The sequence below is a fragment of the Balaenoptera borealis genome (genome assembly GCF_965194805.1).
Source record: "Balaenoptera borealis genome assembly, chromosome: 18".
NCBI classification, from domain to species: domain Eukaryota; kingdom Metazoa; phylum Chordata; class Mammalia; order Artiodactyla; family Balaenopteridae; genus Balaenoptera; species Balaenoptera borealis.
This window is the reverse complement of record NC_138877.1, coordinates 74,452,684-74,476,082: the sequence shown is the minus strand read 5'-3', so window position 1 is coordinate 74,476,082 and position 23,399 is coordinate 74,452,684. Positions and strand designations below refer to the sequence as shown.

At 40.5% G+C, this 23,399-nt stretch overlaps 1 protein-coding gene across 4 annotated transcripts in view; it reads right to left on the bottom strand.

Moving 5' to 3' along the window:
- The window catches only part of LOC309616071 (uncharacterized protein), a 382,792-nt gene extending 376,448 nt beyond the window's left edge, over positions 1-6,344 (bottom strand). For all 4 annotated transcript variants that reach the window (XM_082366269.1, XM_082366270.1, XM_082366271.1 and 1 more), the window contains exon 1: positions 6,218-6,344. In XM_082366269.1, coding sequence (XP_082222395.1) covers positions 6,218-6,316 — 99 coding nt within the window. In that variant the 5' untranslated portion in view covers positions 6,317-6,344. The remainder of the gene's footprint in view (positions 1-6,217) is intronic.
- Positions 6,345-23,399: the final 17,055 nt, after the last annotated feature.

Below are 23,399 nucleotides of genomic sequence, written 5' to 3'. Positions count from 1 at the left end.
CAGGCAAGTAAAACATCAAGGATCTCATTGTTCATTAAGTTTTTAAACTTAGAATATATGGTATGATGATCACTTGGTTATAAAACGGATGATTTTTGTTAACATTGGAGTCATTCTGGTTTTCCTAAAACTAGTTTGTAACCTAACATTGGTTTTAATCGGTGTCCACTCACATCCCTGCTCTTTCCCATTCCTGAACTTTCTGTCCAGAACAACTTCTGATCTTACTTCCATTAAATCCAGATGATTCCCTAGAAACAGAAGCAAGCATCTGACCACTTCATCATGGAGCATTAGTTTCTACTGCTGAGTAACTCATTACCCTGAAATTTAGTGGCTTAGAACAACACTTATTATTTCACATTTCTCTGGGTCAGGAGTACAGGTACAGCAGCTCAGCCAGTTCCTCTGGCTCAGGGTCTCTGATAAGGCTGCAATCAAGATATCTACTGGGGCTGCAGCCTCATATGAAGGCTCAACTGGGGATGGATCCACTTCTAAGCTCACTCATGTCGTTGTTGCAGGATTCAGTTCCACGCAGGCTTTTGGACTGAGGGCCTCAGGTCCTCACTGGCAATGGGCCAGAGGTTGTAGTACATAGTTTGTTTCAACACGGTCCTCTCTATATGGCTGCTTGCTTCATTAGAGTAAGCAGAAACCAGAGAGAGAGAGAGGATGAAAGTCGAAGTTTTTATAGTGTAATCTGGGAAGTAGCATCCCATCATTTTGCTGTATTCCATTCATTAGAAGCAAATCACTTGGTCCACCCCATACTCAAGGGGAAGGGATGAAACAAAGAGATAATTTAACTGGAAGCCACTTAAGAAGCTACCTACCACACAGCCCAAGTATTTACATATAAAAATAAATGTCCCTATTATAATTGCATTCCTTTTATTTCTCTATTTTTTTATGGCTAACACATCTTATTAAGACCTTACTAGGTGTAAGTTGTATTGTCAATGAATTCCATCGTAGAAGGGAAAGAGAGGACTGCAAAATATTTGCTATAAAAAGGGGGGATGTCGAGTCTGCCAGAGCTGGGAAACACTATCCCAGATTATGTACAGTTCTAACAGGAATGAAGCATTAGGCAGGGAGAGATTGACAATGGAGCAGAGAGAGGGAACAGAAACCCCTGAGAAGACAGAGGAGACGGGAATCAGAGCATGTTAAATGGGTTGGATTTTGATAAGGACAGAAAGATATGTGTCAAAGAAACTCAGAGGAAATAGGATAATTACTTTCAAATATCTGAATGGGCAACCTGTGAAAGAGGAGTTAGATGTTTAATATTGCCCTAATCGGTAGAATTTAGACCAGTGAATGGGAATGAGAAGGCACAACAATACATGAATAGAAAAGAAGTGATTTTTACCAATCAGAGCCATCCAGAGATCAAGTAGGCTGCCAGAAAATGGGCTTAACAAAGCTTACTGCATGTTTGCATTGGATCCATGCCTACGCTACCTCACCACATGATGGAAAGATGAGAACAGGAAGTGGCTGCAATAAATGTCCATTAAGATTTCTTCTAACCACAGGTTCTTGGACATTCTGAAGTGTCATTTGCTAAGAGACTGTTTTGTGAAGACATCTGTGCTAGACCCTTTGTGCATTCTCAAGGAGCTTGTCGTTTAGAAGAAGAGAAGCTTCGTCTTTTTAGTGTATGTCCTGCTTCTGTGGAAGTAGAAGTCAGCATCTACTCAACGTTCCAGATGTCAGAGGGCAGAAGATACTGACTAGAGCAACAACAATACGAGACAAAGGGACTAAGTCCATCAGAGGGCTAACTTAAGTTATTCCTTCCTTCACAGGTGTGTACTGAATACCTTCCATATGCCAGATCTGTGTTAATTTTTGGCCACTGTGCTAGAGGCTAGTTTCAATTTTCATAGCAAGCTATCCTCATCTGAGTGAAACTAGGTCAGGGAGACAGAAGGACCTAAGCAGAACCTCTTAATTAGCTCCGAAAATATCAGACACACGACAGACTGGCATCTTGGCAAAGGTTAATTATGACAGTAGGGAAAGTCTCGTATTTGACACAGATGTGACAGTTTTCCTTTGAACATCCAGTGACGAGGCACAGAGGAACTGTCTTATGTTGAGTTGCTAGGAGCTGAGCCTGAGAAAGGATATCTGTTCAAGAAGTTTATTTAGAGAGTAACCTTGGGAGAAGGGTTAGGGTTAGTACAGGAAACAGGACAGAGCAGGAGGAAAAGCTAAGCAAGAATGTCGCGCCCCTGGAGATGAGCCCACAAGGAGGCTCAGTGGGTGGAGACACACACAGTCTGTCCTACCTTGAGGCCATTAATGCCCCTGTGACGCTAGGTCAGGGGCCACAGTCCATGTGGGTTTAGAAACAAGAATATCACTCATGACCTTAATCAAAGCAGGTTGGGTGGTGAGGTAGGAGCACAGACTTACTGAGTGTATTCAAGAAAGAGAACGGGAAGGGAGGAATTGCAGACAGTGGGTGTAGACAACTCTTCCGAGAAGCACTACTGCAAATGGGAGCAGAGAAATGGAGTCGTAGCTGGACAGGTACACAGGGTCAAGGGGGTCTTTTTTTTTTTTTTTTTTTTTAGTTTATTTTTGAATGTGTTGGGTCTTCGTTTCTGTGCAAGGGCTTTCTCTAGTTGCGGCAAGCGGGGCCACTCTTCATCGCGGTGCGCGGGCCTCTCACTATCGCGGCCTCTCTTGTTGCGGAGCACAGGCTCCAGACGCGCAGGCTCAGCAGTTGTGGCTCACGGGCCTAGTTGCTCCGCGGCATGTGGGATCTTCCCAGACCAGGGCTCGAACCCGTGTCCCCTGCATTGGCAGGCAGATTCTCAACCACTGCGCCACCAGGGAAGCCCTCAAGGGGGTCTTTTTTTAATGGAAAAAATTATGTCATGTTCTATGCTGATAGGGATAATCGAATAGAGCAGAAAACATGAGGATGTCAAGACAAAGGTGAGGTTGGAGGGAATCAAGGGAGGGGCAGCTGGAGCACAAGTGGAGGGTGTGGCCTTGGGGGTAATTCACCTCTGGGAACAGGGGAAAAGCTAGACTATAAGGGCATATATTCATATGAACGGGAGAGAGGGGATGGTGATGGGAGCCTCTGGAAGTTCTCTTCTGATTGCTTTTAGTTTTCCCTGAACTAGAAACCACGGTCATGAAGGAAAGTGAGGAGGACAGGAGACTGAAGAGGACAGAAAAGGTGCTGGAGGTTTGAGGAGAGAGGAGAAGGGGTGAGGCAGTCACCTTGAAAGTGAGAAAGTAAATAGGATGAGGAAATTCACGGTTACTAAGTAACTGTACTAATTCAAGTCGTTTTTAGTTGATGACTTGAAATTCCCTAGGTATACAGTCTGAAATCACGACTTATTGTATTCTTTCCATATCACCGTGTGTCCTTTACGTCTGTTCCATTCTTGTTGTACTCGCCAGAACTTCCAAAACACAAAGTTCTCTTGGTTTTCATCTCCTAAGTATCTCTCATTCTCCTCCTTTCTCTTCAACTCAAACAACTGCCACCTTAGGACAAGCAAACATGTCTCGCCTGGACACTAGAGTAGCCTCTTAATTTACTCCTGACATCTTCTCTGGCCCTCATTCAATCCATTCTCTGTCCCAAAGGCTGAGTGAGTTTTCCAATACACAAATCTGACCCTGTCACCATCACTGTCTCCCCACAATGGTTCCCACTGCTTTTTAGCTGAAGACCCTGAACAAGCTGCTCCTTCTCATGTCCCCAGCTGCATCCCACTCCTCTCCCCTCACTCTGTGAGCTTCAGCCACACCAGCCTTCTCTCAGCTTTCCTCAAGCAACCCCACGCCCTTCCTTCTGAAATACTCTTGCACCTTCCCAACTTTGCTCAGTTAATGCCGATGCATCTTTCATTTCTTGTAAAACATGAACGGGAAGTAAAGAGAAATGGGACGGACACTGAGAAGATTAATATATGATGCATTAGAGTTTTATAAGGAATCGAGAGAGAAAGAGTGAAGAACAAGCAATGTTTGGAGATGGATTTACTGAGAACTTTCCACAAAGACATCAGTGCATATGTTCCAGTATGCAGTAAATACCAACCATGATAAAAAAAAAAAAAAAATCCAGACCTGGTCACACTATAGAAAAACTGAAGAACACCAATGACCAAAGAAAAACAGGTTTCAAAAGAGGGAGAAAAACCAGAAAAATAAAGACAGATCAACCTTAATGGAGTGGCAATTAGACTTACGGTGATTTCTCAACAGCAACAATGGAGACCAGAAGACAAAAGAATGATACTGTCAAAGAAGAACCATCAACCTAAAATTGCAATCCAGTGAAACTATCTTTTAAGAACAGGGGCAAAGTAAAAGCATTTTCAAAGACTGAGAATTTGCCACTGGCAGTCCCTCATGACAAGAAAGCCTAAAGGCAAAAGAAAGTGATTCAGATGAAACATCTGAGATAAAGAAGAAATGAAGAGCAAAGTGGTAATAAATAAGCAAATAGGAAAACTGGCAACGTAAGACAACACTAGTGATGATAGTTGGAAAAAGAGGTTAGAGAATGAATCTTCTAAGTCCCTATATTTTCCAGGTGTAGGATAAAGTTATTGATTAATTTTAGACTTTGACAATTTAAGCATGTAATTGGACTTCTAAAATTTTAATCTTTGTATTTTAACTGGAGCATTTGTCTCATTTGCATTTGAGTAATAAATTAAAGCTTAGGACTTCCCTGGTGGCGCAGTGGTTAAGAATCCGCCTGCCAATGCAGGGGACATGGGTTTGAGCCCTGGTCTGGGAAGATCCCACATGCCGTGGAGCAACTAAGTCCATGCGCCACAACTACTGAGCCTGTGCTCTAGAGCCCGCACACCTAGAGCCCATGCTCCACAAGAGAAGCCACCTCAATGAGAAGCCCTCGCACTGCAATGAAGAGTAGCCCCCGTCGCCACAACTAGAGAAAGCCTGCACGCAGCAACGAAGACCCAGTGCAGCCAAAAATAAATAAATAAATAAATAAATAAATAAATTAAAGCTTAGATGTGAAATGCAAAATTTTGAAACATTAAGGGAAATATGGAAGATGTTTATGACCTCGAGGTAAGCAAAGATATTTTTAAAACAGGTAACAAAGACCTATCATACAAGACATGATTGGTAAATTCGGTTATATTAAAATTAAAGACATTTGTGCATCAAAAGATGCCACAAGGAAGGTAAAAATACAAGACATAAAGTGGCTGCAGGTATTTACAATACATATAATACCATCAGTACCATAGGCTATAAAGAAAAAACTCCCATTACTCAATAAGAAAAGACAGACAAAAAGATGTAAACAGGAATTTTACCAAAAAGGAAAGTCAAATGGTCAATAAACATTTAAAAAGGTGATTAACCTTATTAGAAATATGGTAAATGCAAATTACAACCACAGTGAACCAGCATTTCATATTCAACAGCTGGAAAAATTAAGAAGTCTGATAATGCTAAGGTTGTGAAGGGTATGACCACTGTCCCGTGGGGTAGGTAAGGGAATGTGGCTTAGAAACATCACAAAGGGGACTGCTGAGGTGCTAGACACAGATTTCTAAATATATCTTATATTTATACAGATAAAATATATAAATATACATATAAACAAACGTTTGTTTTACATACTCTTGAATGCAGGATATATTTCACAATATAGCTTACATTTTAAAAAGTGAAAAGTAGATACAAACTATCAATACTACATATAAAATAGATAAACAACAAGGTCCTATTGTATAGCACAGGGAACTATATTCAATATCTTGTAATAACCTATAATGAAAAAATATGAAAAAGAATATATATGTATAACTGAATCACTTTGCTGTACATCAGAAACTAACATAACACTGTAAATCAACCATACTTCAATTAAAAAAAAAAAGTTTTAAAAGTGAAAAGTAAATAGCAACTGAGAAAGCAACAATACATGTAGACAACTTTTTTTTTCGAAAAGTTTTGCTAGGAAACCACAGAGAAATGGTGTTGCAACTAGAAGAGCATGACAGGTCCATAAACAGTCCTTTTAAAGATGGGCAACAAAATAGCTAGTTTGAGTGCCTATGGGAATGAGCCAGTAACACAGGAGAAACAGATGATGCAAAGCAGAGAGACAGAGTAACTGCAGAAATAAAAGCCTGGAACAGGCAGGAGTGGGTGGATGGTGCGGATCGTAAAGGAAAGAGCTTGCCTTTGAAAAACAGCAGCCGTGTCTCCCTCTTGTAACAGGATGCAGGGACAGATAGGCGTGTAGCTTTGGTGAAGGGAAGATGAGGGATTTCCCATCCATCGGGTAGCTTGGAAGTCAAGGTTGGAGGCTAAGAGAGAGGGAAGCAAAGAGGAGGGGGTGTAAGAATTTCAAGAAGAGTTGAAAAGTAGGAAACATATTGGAGAATGTAGCAGAACCATGAGGGAGTGTTGAGGGCTCAAGCTGTGGGGCTTGTGGTCATGAATTTTCATTGAACCCCTTCCACGTGATATGTAATTTTCCCAGGTAACTTGTAACTCCTGGTAGGTGAAGGTCCAGAAGAGCTGGAGAGTTGGGTCCATGGGTTACCCAGGGTTGAGGGTGGCTGTAATCAGAGTCAGAAGTTTGTCATAAATTACAATAGAGGCAAAAGCATAAGCGAATCGAGCATGTTAGCAAGGGAATAAGGAACTGAAAATGGAATGATATGGGAGCGGGAAGGTCAAAGAAGTGGAGTTCTCATGTGGTGCGAAAATTGTCGGAGAAGATGCCAGAGCAAGTGAGCTTGAAGAAAGTGAGGTGGTACATATGATGACTGAATGAATGAACCCACTGCAAACTGTCCACTAGTTTGTAAGTTGCTAGAGGGGGTTGGTGAAGAGGCCCCACGATCACCCCATGAGAGAGCATCCTTAGGGATTATGTGTCTAAAGGGCCTCTGGGAGGCCAGAGACTCATCAGGAGAACTGCCAGATGGGCTAAGTCAAAGGTGGGCCTCAGAGCTGCAGACGGATGGACAGGGGAGGTGGCTGGAGCTCTGAGGAGCAGAGAGAGTCAAACAGTAAATGCAGAGTCATGCTGAGGTTCACGCAGTAATGATGCGCGGGATGGGGATAGAAACAAGAGGTGGAGCCAGAGGGGCAGGAGCTGAGCACACAAAGAACAAAGTAGATGCTCAGAAGGAAGAGGGGAACGGGGTAGGAGTCTGACATGCCTCTTACTACAAGTGTTGGCCTTGGTTCAAGGCACAAGGTCAGCGTGCGCACTCATTCCCTCAAAGCAACTTCGACTGGGATCTCAAGACACTGAGAACTGCTCTGGAAAAGTAAGGTTTGGAAAAGATAAACAGTAGTTCACCTCAAGTGGAAAAGGGGCATCTGTTCGAACGTGGGCAGAGGGGAGGATTCTCATGAGGGGCTTTGTGAAGGTCAATGAGCATCTATGGCAAAAAAGAAAATAAGTCCTGATTTTTCTTCTTACTTTTCAGATTCAAAAAGAGTGAAAGAAGTTAATATTTATGATTTAGTAAAGTTGTAAAGCAATGAGCATTTTTGTTTTTGTTTTTTTTGCCACTGAAATCGATCTACATCAGTTAAAATTAATGGAGTAAGTCAAACAAGAAGCCAATGGAAGTGTCATTTACGCTCTAGGGCTCACTGTTGAGCCTTGTTTACTCCTGATGTTTGAGATTTGAAGGTTTCACAGGCTCAGTGACTCCCTGCCTTGTCATCTTCTTCCGCTCTCGTTGTTCATCTCCCCAGCCCTGTGTGCCCCCTCCAGTCTACAGCTCCCCTGGGTGGTCTCCTCCAAAGCTATGATCTTTGCTAACACCTGCCTCCTCATGATTCTTACATCCTAACTCCAGCCCTGAGTCCCAACCTCACCCCTGAGTCCCAACCTCCTGTGTATTAAACTATCCACTGAAAATCTCCATTCATGTGTCCTCCAAGCATCTCAGACTCACTCTGGCCCAAAGGAGGGCCTTCACTTCCAACATCTCCCAAAGACTGCTCATGCATTTTTCTATTATTGTTCCTCGAGATCCCAACCCCCAGAGCCCAGCTCCCCAAACCCCTGAAGGCTTTCCCCACTCAACATCCTGTCATTCATCAAGGCTCATGAATTTCACTTACTTAACATCTGATATTAATTTATTGAACGTTAAAAAGTATTCACCCTCACTACTAATCAAAAATGCAAATCAATGGAGAAGGAAAAACAGACCACATTCTCATCACCCAGTTTGAAAACATGAAAAAGATAGTCTCTGATGTGGTTAACAGGCAGTGAAATGAACGCTTTGAAGTGCCACTGATGGGAAGGCAAACCCCTCACAGGGCCACCTGGCAAGTGCATCACACATCTTTAAAAACACACCCCTTCGACTCAGTCACTTCACTTCTTGAAATCTACACCAAGGAAAGAAACTGGCGAAAAAATATAAGTATTTCACTACAATTAGCTTTACTACATTTTTGAAACAGTAAAAACTTACAAATAGCATAAATGCCTAAACAGCCTAAACGAGGGATTTGTTAAATAAACCATGGTACATGTGTAATTTCTTCACAGCCATTCAGAATAATTATATAGGTGTGCATTTTATTGACACAAATGATACCCACATATATTTTAGACATGACGAAAGGTTGCAAAATAATATACAGTTTCCATCTTAGTTAAAAAATATATTAATGTACGTATCTAAACAGAAAAAGATACTCTAGGTACCGTGTGCAGCTCTTATGTAAATCTAAAATTATTTCAAAATAAAACTGCTAAAGAAAAAAAACCTGATCTGTTGATGACTTCTCTGCTAAAAAAGCATATGAACTCCCCAAAGTTAAATCTTATTATCAGTACATAAATATGTAAACTATGAGACCATAAGAGGACGAATGTAAAACTGTAATACCTATGATTTGGGGGTCAGCACCTGCCTCCTAAAAAAGAGGTAACTGTCTCCAACCCTTTTCTATAACCAAGTTGTTGTAAAGTCAGGTAAAATAAATATGGCTCACCTACTTATGCAGAAATAAGTAAAATAAAACAAAAGTTAAGAAGTAGAACACAGGGCTTCCCTGATGGCACAGTGGTTAAGAATCCGCCTGCCAATGCAAGGGACACGGGTTCGATCCCTGGTTGGGGAAGATCCCACATGCCGCGGAGCAACTAAGCCCGTGCGCCACAACTACTGAGCCTGCACTCTAGAGCCTGCGAGCCACAACTACTGAACCTGCGCTCTAGAGCCCGTGCTCCACAACAAGAGAAGCCACTGCAGTGAGAAGCCCGCGCCCTGCAACCAAGACCCAACGCAGACAAAAATAAATAAATAAATAAAATTGATTCTTTAAAAAAAAAAAGTAGGACACAAGTTCAAGTTGGACAGAAAATACACTTACCTAAACAACAATCTGAGGCAACGTATGCTAACTGCCAGAGCAGTACAGGCTAAAGGTGCAGAAGACAAGGAAGGATATGGTCAAGGAGGATGTCATGGGAAGGGCAGGCTTGAGCCTGACTTAAGTGACAGGAAGAAAGAATGAAAAATGCGTTTCAATCAAGATACATATTAAGAAACTGAAATCGTGGATATTGCATTTAGGAAAAACTAGAAGACTGATAAAAATGAAAAGAATGACCTTGTAGAAGAGCTATGAGAGATAAGGGGGGCAGGGTTTAGAGGCCATACACGCACACAACACACACACAATATACACAATACACTCACACACACACCCCACACACACTCATACAACATACACAACACACATTCACACGCACAACATACATAATACACTCACTACTCACACATACACCCCCATACACACTCACATACAACATACACAACACACACCATATACACAACACACACAATACAAACACACCACACCACACAATATACACACACTACAGCATACAAAACACACCATACACACACACAATACACACACACAACACACATACAATACACCCAACATACCTCGCATGCAGCAAATAAGAGTAAACACCTAATTCCTTGATCCAAAAAAGTTGTATTACAGAGAAAATTACATTTGGTGTAACGCAACTTATTCATATTTCTGTCTTACAAAATCTGTCTCCACCTTTCATGTTTCGCCCTCCCACCCCTCCACCCCACTGGCTTTGCCTCCTGTAAATATCTGGGCGCTGGTCTCCTGGGGGCAGATGTGACTATTCTTTATCAGACGTCTTCAACCCAGGCTGTCCCCTGTCTGCCACCACACTTGGCACTTCCATTGGTTTACTTCTTGATACCCCCTTCTCGAATCGTTTAGAAAGATTCCAGATTCTGTCCCTCTCCAAACACAGCTAGTGGCTTCCACGTTCCAACTTGTAACAGGGCTCTGAATTCACCACTCATCTGACATTGTCTCTTCTGTTATTTGTGTGTGTGTTTATTGCTTATACCTTTGTATTAAGATGATTTTTCTACCATTCTGTTGGGGTTTGGGAAGGGTATGGAGATTGTTAATTACATGTGTTCATTCTGTGTTTAAAGGAAAGTCCCTATAATAAGTTCTAATTGTGGAAATGAGAAAGGGGGCTGGTTAATAGTAATGATAAAAACTTATTCGGAGAATAAGTTTTTCCCTTTGGAGACCAACCAAGGAACCCCACGTTTAAAATAAAATGACCTCAGACTCTTGGCGGTGGGAGTGTCCAGCATTACATACAGCCTGTTTAGGCAAAAATAATAATGACTTTCCCCACATATATAAATTGATTGACTCTAAGCATGCATGACTTTGCATTTCAATCCCGTCACTATTGGGTGGAAGCAACTTTTATGAAACAAACTTAAGCAATGGAAAGAAAACTCAGTTATTTAAAAATGAGCTGGAGTCCATACTCATTCAAACAAATAAGAGAATCATAGACTTAAATTTCTGGATGGCCTCAGGTTTTCCTCTACCTTCAGATGCACTTTGTCCTTCTTGCCATTGCTTTGTCTACAGGATCTAGGGCAGTGCAGGCACATACATTTTTGTTGGGTAAATAAATAGAATTATTAAAGGAAAATAGCTCAATAACAATCCTGTACATATACTCTGGAATATTATGCAGCATTTTAAAAAAGTGTTAAATCTCTATATACTGAAAGGCAAAAACTCTAAGACATATGGTTGAGTCATTTTAAAAAGTAAACAAAATAATGTATTTGATAAGTATAGGAAAAAATCTAGAGGTATATGCAATAAATATTAGATGTTATCTCTGGGAAAGAGAATACTAAGGGAGACTGTTTTATCCATATTATTTGAATATCTTCAACAAGAGCATATTTATGTATTACTTGCATAGATAAAAAATAAAGCAAATGTACCAATTACCAACTGATATTTTTTCTGAATTTTTATTCATTCATTTTTTTATGTCTTGGGCACTTGTGGTAAATTTTCATATTTTTGTTTATCTTTTAAGTGTCCTGTTTAAATTTCACTTTTTTAATTTAAAAATTGTAAATTACTGTTTAGTAATTCCTATTTTTCCTATCGATAATACCATTTTTTATTGTAACAAGTAACAAGTTCATTTTTTAAGTTATGATCTCACATAAAAAACATGTAAACAAACACACACACTTATTAACAATTAACAAAAATTAAGCCATACTACTTTTCAACTGACATATTTTTTAACTATACATTAGATATTTCCATATGACTACTATACAACTACATCAGTATTCATAGTGATTTCATTCTATTCCTTTGTATGGATATATATCATAATCTTATAACCTCCTTCTTTTTGGATATTTATGCTATATTCCAATTTTTTCACTATTACAAACAACAATTCTAAGAAGTATAAATTTGAGTTTGATTGGTTTGCATTTGTAATAAAGCTTTAGTAGTGCCAGTTACTATCCAGAAAAGTTGCACTATTTTAAACTTGTAGTGTGTAGGAATTCATTTCTCCCTACCAATACAAAAATTGACTTTAGTGTTTAAAAAAAATCTTCATTATATGATAAGAGGAAAATAGAATCATATTGTTTAAATGTACGAGTCTTTAATTATTAGTGAAAATGTTAATACTTGTCTTTAATTCTTTAGTGAAGTATCTGTTCATGCCCTGTGTCTTTGCTTACTGGGATATTCACTTTTCTTATTGACTTTTAAGCTCTCTTTATATATTAAGGCTATTTGGTCTTTACAACATGTGTTGAAATCTTTTTTACCAGGTCATTTAATTTTAAACATTGTTTCTAAAACTTTTTATCATGAACCTTTAAGTTCTTACTTATTAAAATTTAGTAATATTTTCTCTTACCACTTTTTCTCAGGGTCATGTTTAAACAATCACCCAAAATATACATGTAAGAAAATATAAATCCTTAAAGCACTAGTATACTTTCATTTTTTTACCTTTAAAACATTTAAAATATAAGTAAAAAAGAAAATGTGTGCCAAGGTGCACAAAACATAAAAACATTAAATTTAAAACTTTAATTCACATTTTACTTATTGATTTATTTATATGCAAACAGGTAGGACATGAAATTTATTTTTTCCCAAATGGTTAGTTAGCTAATTATCCCAATACCGATAAATAAATATCAATTATTTATCCACTGTTACATAATACCACCTTCATTATATAATATAATAAAATTGTAAATAAACATGGGTTTGTTTCTGAATTTTTATTCATTCATTCATTCAACCAACCTTGACTGAGCAAATACTATGTTCTGGGAACTGTTTTAGGCACAAAGAACACAGCACTGAATGAGAGGGACATGGTCCCTACCTTTTGCAGCTTCTGTTGAAGTAGTAGGCACAGACAGTGACCAAACTGTGATCAGCACAAACAGCACAAAGCAGAGCAGCAGAGTGACAGCATGGAAAGAAGGAGGACAGGAGAGCTACTGTAGCAAAAGCGATCAGAGGAGGCGTCTGGAAGGACTTGATAAATGAGCCAACACCTGAAAGAAGCAAAAGGAACACGAATACCACAAAGGAGCCCCAAGTGTAGTAAGGAAGTAAACCTGTGAAAGTTTGAGGGTAGAGAAACAGCAAGTGCAAAGACCCCGGGGCAGGAACAGATTTACTGTTTGCGGGGGAAGAGCAAAAAGGCCAAACCAGCTGGACCAAAATAAACGAGCAGAAGTTCAGAGATTTAGACGGGGCTCTTTGCAGGCCATGGATGAAGATTCTTTACTTAGGGAGTGTGGTCTGATTTACATCACTTAAATGAGCGCCTTTGTAGCTGTGTGGAAAACTGACCAAGTGAGCCGGTGACGGGACTAGGAGTCCAGGTAAGAAGCGCCTGGAGTCATCCAAGAGAGACTAGGGTGGGAGGTACCAAGACGGCGAGAAGGGATCAGATTCAAGCTATGACACTAAGTTAGGGCTCACAGGACTTGGTGATTTACTGGACATAAGGGAAAGGAAGGAATTTGGGGGTGGCCAGAACAACTGAGATGGGAAAAACTGGAGATGCAGAAATTTCCATAAGGAACATCGAGAGTTTTATTTTGAACATGTTCAGGTTCAAATTCTTATGACCTATCAAAGTGGTGACATGAAGTGGGTGGCTGGATATACAAGTCCGGACCTCAGGGGGAAAGTTCAGGCTGGAAATACAAGTTTGGGAGAGTCATTAGTATCCAGGTGGTGTGCAGGGCCTGCGGGATCTCCTGGGAAGAGAGCGTGAGGGCAGATAATCAGAGGGCCCAGGGGAAGAGAAGGAGAATGCAGAGGAATGACCAGTGAGGGAGGAGAGCACGTGGTGCCCTGAGATGGAGCCAGGACAGGGTTTTAAGAAGGATGGCAGGATCTGCTCCCTCAGGCTGCTGAGGGGTGACCAAAGTCAAGACTGCAAATGACGGCTGGGCTGGGTGAGCTCAAGGTCACTGGCAACACAGACAAGAGCTGCTGCAGCGGAGGAGTTGAGCTCCCAGCTGAAGAGAGTTCGGGGCAAAAAGATTAAGGGTGAAGCGTAGAAACAGAAATAGATGTTTGGAGGCTGCTTGGAGAAGTGTGTACAATCAGGGACTCACTTTTTTTTAATGGAAGCTAATTCAGCATGTTTTGCACACTGATGAAGTAACCCAGGAGAAAGAAAAAATTAACCACGCAGGTGAGGGGGATAAAGGCAGGAACAAGAGGAAATAGAATCCAGACCCAGTTTGGGGGTCGAACTTCGTTTGGGCCAAGGATGGTTCTTCCATTCATCTGTCTCACTAACCTTGGCCTAAACGCACTTAATTCTAGAAATCTATGGAGCATTTTAATGTCCGATAAAGCAAGGGACCTCTTGCTAACGTTAGTTTTTATCCTTATTTTAAAAATTTATCACGAGTAGTTGAGCACATATGTATTTCCAGCTGACCTAAGTTTTTCACATCAAGTTGTTTTCATTTGAAGTGATAATACTTTTATATGGTTCGAAATTCAAAAGTTACAAAAGGCATACAATGAAAACAATCTCCCTTTTACTAGTATTTCCCAAACAGGAAGGCCAGTAATGTCACCATTTCCTGGATATTCTATCTGAGAATATTTTATGCACATACAAACACATTTATAGTTCTTTCTTTCCCCCTTTTTATACGATTAGTGATACAGCTCTGTTTTTTTTTCCACTTACAATATATCAGAGATTATTTGATATCAGTAACTAAGAAATATTCTCATTCTTAAACAAACAAACAAAAAAGAAATCTAATAAGGAAAAAGCCTCTGTGAAGAAAGACACCACAAGAGAAACACAAGGACGCAAGTTAGAAATAGCAAGATGAGACAAAAATAAAAGAAAAAATCAGATAAAGAAAATAAATTGGAAGGCAAACAAGGGATAAGAGATACTGTTGAAACATAGTGAGGGAAGTAGAAGACAGAAATGAGAAAAACGAACAATGGAAATTAAAAATTTAAAAGGATTAGAGGGAAGACAAAAGCTACCAGAGACTGCAAAGGCAAACAAGGTATGCATGGTTAAAATCTCCCACGTACAATGACAATAATAATATTATTAGCAATGGGATAGAACATATATTTAAATACATAATTATAAACAAACTTTCCTGACATAAAAGAAGACATGATTCTAAGTGAGAAAAGCACACACTATGTCTGAGAAACTGATCAGTATCGTCAGTGCAGATGCATATTCTAGTAAGGTTATTGGACCTTAAAGACAAAGAAAGACTCCTTTGGGCAGGTAGGCAAAAAGATCAGCCTGGCGTCTGATTCCCTCCCAGCAACAGTCAACCCCAGAAGACAGTGGAGTAATAACTCTAAGATTAGAAACAAACAGCAACAACCCCATGACCCAAGGATTTTATAACCAACCAAACTGTCCGTTAAACACAAAGGTGACAGAGAGTTTTGAAGTTGCACAAACTCAGGGGCCACAGCTCCCAAGAGACGCTCTTGAGGAAGTCCCAGGGGGTGAACTTCAGTCAAGCAAAACCACCACAGAAGGACTAAAGGTGCTGTGGTGACGAATGGGAAGGAGAAGAGCGTAAAGGCCACCTACGCTGATGATGCAGAGATGACACAAGTAACAAATGGGGGCAGTGGGAGAAAATGGCAGATAGGGTCCATCTGCCCATTGTCATAGTGGGAGGATGTGATTTAAAGCTGACACACCAAGTAAGGGAAGTGTGGGCAGATTACCCTGCGCAAATAAAAATACTGGGCTGGGGAGGTACAAACTACTGGGTATAAGATAGGCTCAAGGATGTACTGTACAACACGGGGAATATAACCAATAGTTAGTAATGACTGTAAATGGAAAGTAACCTTTAAAAATTGTGTAAAATTTTTTAAAAATGTAAATACTGAGAAATATATTATTACTGATTAAAATCAGGTTATAGAAGAAAAAGAGGCCAGGGGAAGGATCTAATACCATCACTGCCATCTAAAAAAGTAAAGAGTAAAAGTAAGTGTAATATTATATTTATAAAAGTAGCCAATAAAACAAGAATATGTACATTAAATATAAAGACTCTATACAAAAAGCAAAGAAAACAGATCGTGTAAGTGAAAGACTTTTTAAAAATATTCTAAAAGTGGAAATCCAGCATAAAATAATGTGACAGATAAACATCAGCTGTAAAATTCAAACTAGAACCTCTAACACTTCAATTGGTACAATTACAGGAAGAACCGTAAGACCACAGCTCTGCAAAGGAGCTGGGGACCCACCTAGTACAGCCCTTCATCTTGCAGTTGAGGAAAGTGAGGACTAAAGAGATGCAACATCTTACTCAAAATCAAACAGAAACTCAAGAGTATCTTACACCTAGAATGCAGCACCATTTTCATTACCTGTTCTCAGAAACATTTGTTCGTAAAGGATACCGTGATGATTTTTAAACCCGCCTGCACATTCTGTGAACCCTCAGGAAGTGCTGGGGTCTGTCTCCTCCCCTAAAATCTGGGCCAACCTTAGTGACTCACTGGTAACTAATAGAATGTAGCAGAAGTGAGTGACACACCTTCTGGAGGCACGTGAGAAAAGGCTGGGTAGTTTCTGTCTCACTTGTTTTCTTGGGTCACTCACATTTGGAGCACTGAGCTGCCACGAGGCCGCCATGCTGTGAGGAAGCCCAGGCCACGTGTAGATGATACAGCCGAGGTTCCAGACAATGGTCCCCTGGCCATTGAGTCATAGTTCCCCTTCTGCTTTCTGCCATTGAGTCTTCCTAGCTGCTTCCAGACATCGTGGAGCAGAGACAAGCCATTCCCACTGTACAGTGCCTGAATTCCTGACCCACAGAATCTCTGCGCACAGCAAAACGGTTGTTTTATGCCACTAAGTTTTGGGGTGGTTTGTTATAGCAGCATGAAAATGAACACTATTTTTTCCCTACTACTAAGGACTTTTAAAAGGGGAGCCAAGAGGAAAAATTCATTCCCAGTCTATTTTATCTTTATTTGAGGCCAACTAAAGCCAAAAGACTGTACTTGATTTGAGAAAAGAAATAAAACTTGGTTCTGAATTTTAATTTTCTGCAACACAGATTTTTTTTTTATTTTTTTGAGGAACAAATATAAGGCAATACCAAGAGGTTTTTCATTTTTAAATGTCATGAGATTTTTTCATATGATAAACACTTGCTTAGCAGTACAGTTCCCAAGCAAATATCTAGGCAATTAATCACATGTATACAGGATTTTTTTTTCCTGTGGAGAAATTTTTTGTTGTTGTTGAAAAATAGAGCTTTATTTTAAAACTATTTGAAAACAAAGCAAACCGGAGGCTTCTCTGCTCTAAAGTACAATATGGCTGATTTACTTTCATAATGTAAACATTATTATTTTTTTCTAATTTTCTTAAGCCAAGTAAAAAAAGGGGGTTGCGAGCTTGTGTTGGTATGAAGTGTGTGCCTAATGACAAGCCAGCCTGGCAGTTAGACACATTCAGAGACCTGGAAAACCAAAGTATTGTATCAAGTGCTTCTATGCCTTTCTTAGTTTCCTATGGCTGCTGTAAACAAATTACCTCACAATTGGCGGCTTAAAACAACAAAATTGTTTTGTTTCAGTTTTGGAGGTTAGAAGTCCTAAGTCAAGGGGTTGGCATAGCCACATCCTCTCTGAAGCCTCTAGGGGAGAATGCTTCCCTGCCTTTGAGACAGGCTGGGACTTGGGACCTGGCACCCTTTGCTGCAATGCTTGCACCTGGACAAACGTCTCCTGGAGCTACAAAATACAAAGAAACTATAAGGTCCTGAAAATAACTGTGTGCATGCACAGTTGGGGCAAATTCTGCACAAAAAGATACAAAAAGAGACCAAAAAGCCCATCTGCCACTTCTGAAGAGCCCAGAGCAAAAGCAGGGAAGGGGGTCGGGAACAAAAGCAGGGTACTACGCATGCCCCCTGCACACACCACCACCAAAGGGGTGGGCAAATCACCTAAGCCACCGCTCCGGCCTGACCCCTGGACACACCCCTACCTCACCCCATATAAGGAATCAGCTAATAGGGGAGCGAGGCAGCAAGGGAATCTGTTACTTATTCTCTCTCCCTCCTGCGCAGCAGCGGCCCCAATAAAGCCTTGCCTAAGTTTATTGTCTGGCCTCTGATCAATTTCCATTGATTAAGGAGGCCAAGAACCCTGATGGGTAACACCTTTTCCAGCTTCCAGTGCTGGCTGCCAGTCCTCGGGGTGCCTTGGCTTCTGGCTGCATCTCTGCCTCGGTCTTCACAAGGCCTTGTCCTCTCTGTGTCTGTCACCCTCCTCTTCTTATAAGGACACCCGTCACACTGAATTGAGGGCCCCTACTCCAGTTTGATCCCATCTTAGCCAGATTATATCTGTAAAGACCCTCTTTCCAAATAAGGTCACACTCCTCGGTACAGGGGTCGGGGTTAGGACTTGAATATATGTTTTGGGGGGACACAGTTCAACTAACAACAGTGTCCGAAACAGAGATCTAAATAAAGGGCTGTGACTGTGGGTAGGACGGGATACTTAACTGCAGGGATCCCTTTGCCACTTCGTTTGAAGCCAAGAACCTGGATTTAAATACTGACTAGCTGTGAAGCTGTGCAAAAGCCCTTTCACCTCTCCAGTCTCAGAGCACTTATCCGTGAGCGGGGATTAACTGAGGCAAGTGTGGTCATAGACCAGCGACCTGGGCATCACCCTGTGAGAAATGCTGACACTCAGGCCCCACCCTGGACCAACTGAGCCAGAATTTGCATTTAAGCTGGAGCTGCTTCTGAGGCACATTAAAGCTTGAGGAGCACTTAGCACAGTCCTTGGGGCATGATAATTTGCCAATAAATGCTAATCCCCCCGCCCATAAACCCCACAAAGGCACTTAAATAAAACAGCTGAGTTTACATTTAACTTAATAACTGTGGACTAAAATGAAAGAAGGGAGGAGTGTAGGCCGTTCTCAAAAATCTCTCATTCAAAAAAAATTGGCTAACTAGCAACAGGCTGGTAGTGAAACACTTAACTTCTGGGACTCTTTGGAATATGTCAACTTTTTTTTTTTAATTTAAGAAAAGATTGCTCACACTACATGGGGAAAAGAAATCCAGAGATGGGACACAGCTCACCCACATTTTTTAAGGTTGTGTTATCTGAAATGGGTGACTTCATGGGTTACTGGTGTGTAATTCTTATGGAAATGAAAACAATTATTTATGTGTAAAAACATAACAAAAAGCTTGGAAGTCATGTCTCCATCTCTCAGAACGAGAAAAGAGCTGCACAAACTGAAAGTCAATGACTTTTCTTAGCTCCATGAGAGAACTGAGGTCCCAGGATAAACCACCACCCTGAAAACTGGAGAGACAGGTGAGGACAGAGAACACAGGACCACACGGCAGAAGCCTCTGCGACTAGAAGCATGTAGGGACACACCCATGGTACCTGCAGCAAGGTGCCGGAAGCTGATGTTGGGCTAACAGTCTAAGCAAGGACCCCCATATTTTCATGCATTTTACCTCTGGCACTCCCACCAGGTTCTCATGGTGAAGATGGGAGAAAAAGCCCCTTGTTTGGCTGGGGTGAGGGAAGTAGCCGTTTCGAAATACGTCACAACAAATGCCAACCAACCCAGCAAGAGGAAAGACCTCAGTAAATGAGGAACAAATCCTGACTTAGGAAGGGGGGGTTTTGTTCAAAGGGATGATTGCAAGGGGGAGAGAGAGAGGGGGGAGAGGGGGTGATGGAAACCATAAGATCTGCAAGCATCTCCAAACTTAGGCAAAAAGGGGGTTTCTTTTATAAAAGGAGTAAACAAGGCTAGGAGGACCCAGGTGTGGGGGGAGTTGGGGGAAAGGGGGACATGATCGGATAGGAGATCAGAGAATGTTCCACTCAGAGGCCAGCCTGTTCTCAGCAGGGGCTGTCTGTGGGCTCAGGCAGAGGATGGGCAAAGTTCAGGCCCCTGGGGCAGGATGGACGTTTAACCAAAGTTTGACTAACACACATTTTGTTCCCATTGATCAGTGGGGACATAATAGTTCAGCTCATTTCAGAGGTAAAGAATGGGAATTTAGAGGGACTGTGTCTGGCCTTTTCATAAGTAATCAAGGGGCTCCTGTGAGTCTCATCTAGTCATATGGGGCTAGGGCGGGGGTGGGGAACGATGAGCCTTTTCTCTGAACACAAAGTGTGGGAGATCTCTTAACCTTCACTGTTTTCCAGAAGCATAGGGTTCGGGTAACAGTCAGCACTGTCAACAGTAAGGGCTTCCAGGACAATCTAAGACTCTTCACTTAGGGACTTCCCTGGTGGTCCAGTGGTTAAGACTGCGCCTTCCAATGCAAGGGGTGCAGGTTCGATATCTGGTTGGGGAGCTAAGATTCCACATGCCTTGCAGTCAAAAAACCAAAACAGAAAATAGAAGCAATGTTGTAACAAATTCAATAGAGACTTTAAGAATGGTCCATGTCAAAAAAAAAAAAAGAAAAAATAAGACTCTTCACTTATTTCTCCTCTGACTCTTCCTTTCTTTACATAGATTTGAGCTTCTGACCCTTATCCTTTTCCTTCTCTCTGAAGAACTTTTAAAACTATTTCTTGCAAGGCAGGTCTACTGGTGACAAATTTTCTCAGTTTTTCTTTATCTAAGGAAGTCTGTATTTCTCCTTTACTTTCAAAGGATAATTGTGCTGGGTACAAAATTCTAGGTCAGTGTATTTTTTTCTTTCAAAACTCTGAATATTTCACCCCACTGTCTTCTACCTTGCATGGTTTCTAGTGAGAAGTCTGATGTGATGCTGACCTTTGTTTCTCTACTGGTAAGTTCAGGCAGTGTGCAATGCCGAGACTTTTATAATTATAAAGTGGAGAAGTGAAGTGTGTGTGCCCCTCATTGTTTCAGTGCATCCTCAGAAATAATCCCCAGTAATTTGAGTGGCTTTGATGCACTTTTTTTTCCAGGATTTTTTTTCCCCCTGGGGGCAGCAAAAATATATGGCTTGAGTGGGATAAATGTCATCCTCCTTTAAAAGTTCCATAATTATCTTAAAACCAACCCCAATATACATACAATCTAAATAAAACAGATTACCTGCTTTGCGAGCAACTTCATACTAAATTCCCCAGCTTACTCCTTCAATTCTAGAGCCTTCTATGTAATACGTAGCTATTGTTCAGAGATAAATATAAACACACAAATACGCTTTTAGAAACAAAAACGAGATTGCAACCTGCACACTCTTCTACAACTTTCTTTTCTCACGTAATGGCCATAATTATACTAAGGGCATATTTGCGAATCAGTCCATATAGATCTGTATTGTGTTACATTTGTGGATGCATCACAAACTTTTTGTCCTTTAACATTTAGATTGTTTTCAATTGCCTGCCATCCAAACAATACACAATGAATATTCTTGTACACTGTTATATCACATAGATTGTGCTGTTACAGCCGTGGGACAAATTCTGGGAAGTAAGATTGCTGGGTCATGGGATATAAAAGTTAAAATGCGGGTAGACATGGCCAAATTACACTCTAAAAAGGTTGTAATAAACTATTACTGACAGTATATATGGTGTTTGTCTTAACTCCTCTCCCCTTCATCTTAACACTTTATTAGTAATTGTTTAAATAATTGTCAGTCTTACAAGAAAACACACACACTTGTTATTAAATTTAAATTTGCATTTCTCTAGTAATTAGAGAGATTTAGATTCTTTTACCAGTGTTTTTTTTTTTTTGTATCAGCTGTATTTGTTCTGTATATTGCTTGTTTATACCCTTTGCTTATTTTTCTACTGAGTTGTCTTTCTCTTATTGATTATTAGAAACTCTTTCTATACTAGAGATATTAATGCCCTGCTTGCTAAATATTGCAAACATTTTCTCCCAAAGTTTCATCTTTTATTTATGTACACATATATATTAACCTATTCATTTACACCACTGTTTCTCAAACTGTCGTTGATGGAGTACCTGTAAGAGAATCATGTGGGGTGCCCACTAAAAATGGAGATTCTGGGGCCCAAGCACTCTATGAGAATCTCTTGGAAAAGGACACAGGATTTTGTATTTAAAACAAATATCTAGGTGGTAGAACCATCGTTTCACAGTCACTTATTTTTATGACTTACATAATTATTAAATACATGACATTTTATGCTTTTGCATATATTTAGACTTCAATCCATCTTAAATTAATTTGCTTCCTGTTATGATGCAAAAATCTAAATTAACTGTATTTTATTTTTAATGTCCTTATTTTAATTCTGCCAGCAGCATTTATTAATAAACCATTCTTTTCCCACTAAATTAAAGCATCACCCTTACCGTATATTAGATTGTAGACTTTCTCACATTTCCGTACTTTTAAAAAGACACATCCTTTATTCTTTTTGTAAAATATTATGTGCTTATAATAGAGAATTCGTGACATGCAGAATAATAAGAAATCAAAAAAAAAATCCAGCTGTAGTAGCTTGAATAGTAACCCTCCAAAATACATGTCCACCTGGACATGTAACCTTATTTGGAAATCGGGTCTTTGCAGATGTAATTAAGATGAGATCATACAGGATTAGGGTGGGTCCTAATTAAAGAATTAGTATCTATACAAGAAGAGGACAGATGCACAGTGAATACCGTGTGAAGACAGAGGCTGAGATTGGAAGGCACAGAACGTGAAGGAAAGCCAAGGCTTACCGGGAACCACCAGAAGGTATGACAGGGGCATGGAACAGATCCTCCCTCAGAGCCTCCAAAAGAACCAACCTTGCCGCATCTTGATTTTGGACTGCTGGACCTCAGAGCTGCAAAAGAATAAGTTTCTGTTGTTTTATGCCATCAGTTTGTGGTGCTCTAGGAAACCAATGTACCAACTAATCAGAAACAACTAGCTTTAACATTAGATGGTCCTCATTACAGATGTGTGTACGTATGTATATATACATGTGTACATGTAATAGATTGACAGAAATATTTCCAGTAAAATGAGGTAATTCTGTACATTCTGCATTATTAAACATTATTTTGGGCTTCCCTGGTGGCGCAGCGGTTGAGAATCTGCCTGCCAATGCAGGGCACACGGGTTCGAGCCCTGGTCTGGGAAGATCCCACGTGCCACGGAGCAACTAGGCCCGTGAGCCACAACTACTGAGCCTGCGCGTCTGGAGCCTGTGCTCCGCAACAAGAGAGGCCGCGATAGTGAGAGGCCCGCGCACCGCGATGAAGAGTGGCCCCCGCTTGCCGCAACTGGAGAAAGCCCTCGCGCAGAAACGAAGACCCAACACAGCCATAAATAAATAAATAAATTAATTAATTAAAAAAATAATAATAAAAATAAAGTGGAAAAGAACAACCTTCTTTCAAAAAAAAAAAAACATTATTTTACTTGAATTTATCTGAAGAAAAAGAATAGATTTGTCCTGTTAGTCCAGTGATGGTTTTTCCTATTTCTGTGCTAATATCTTGG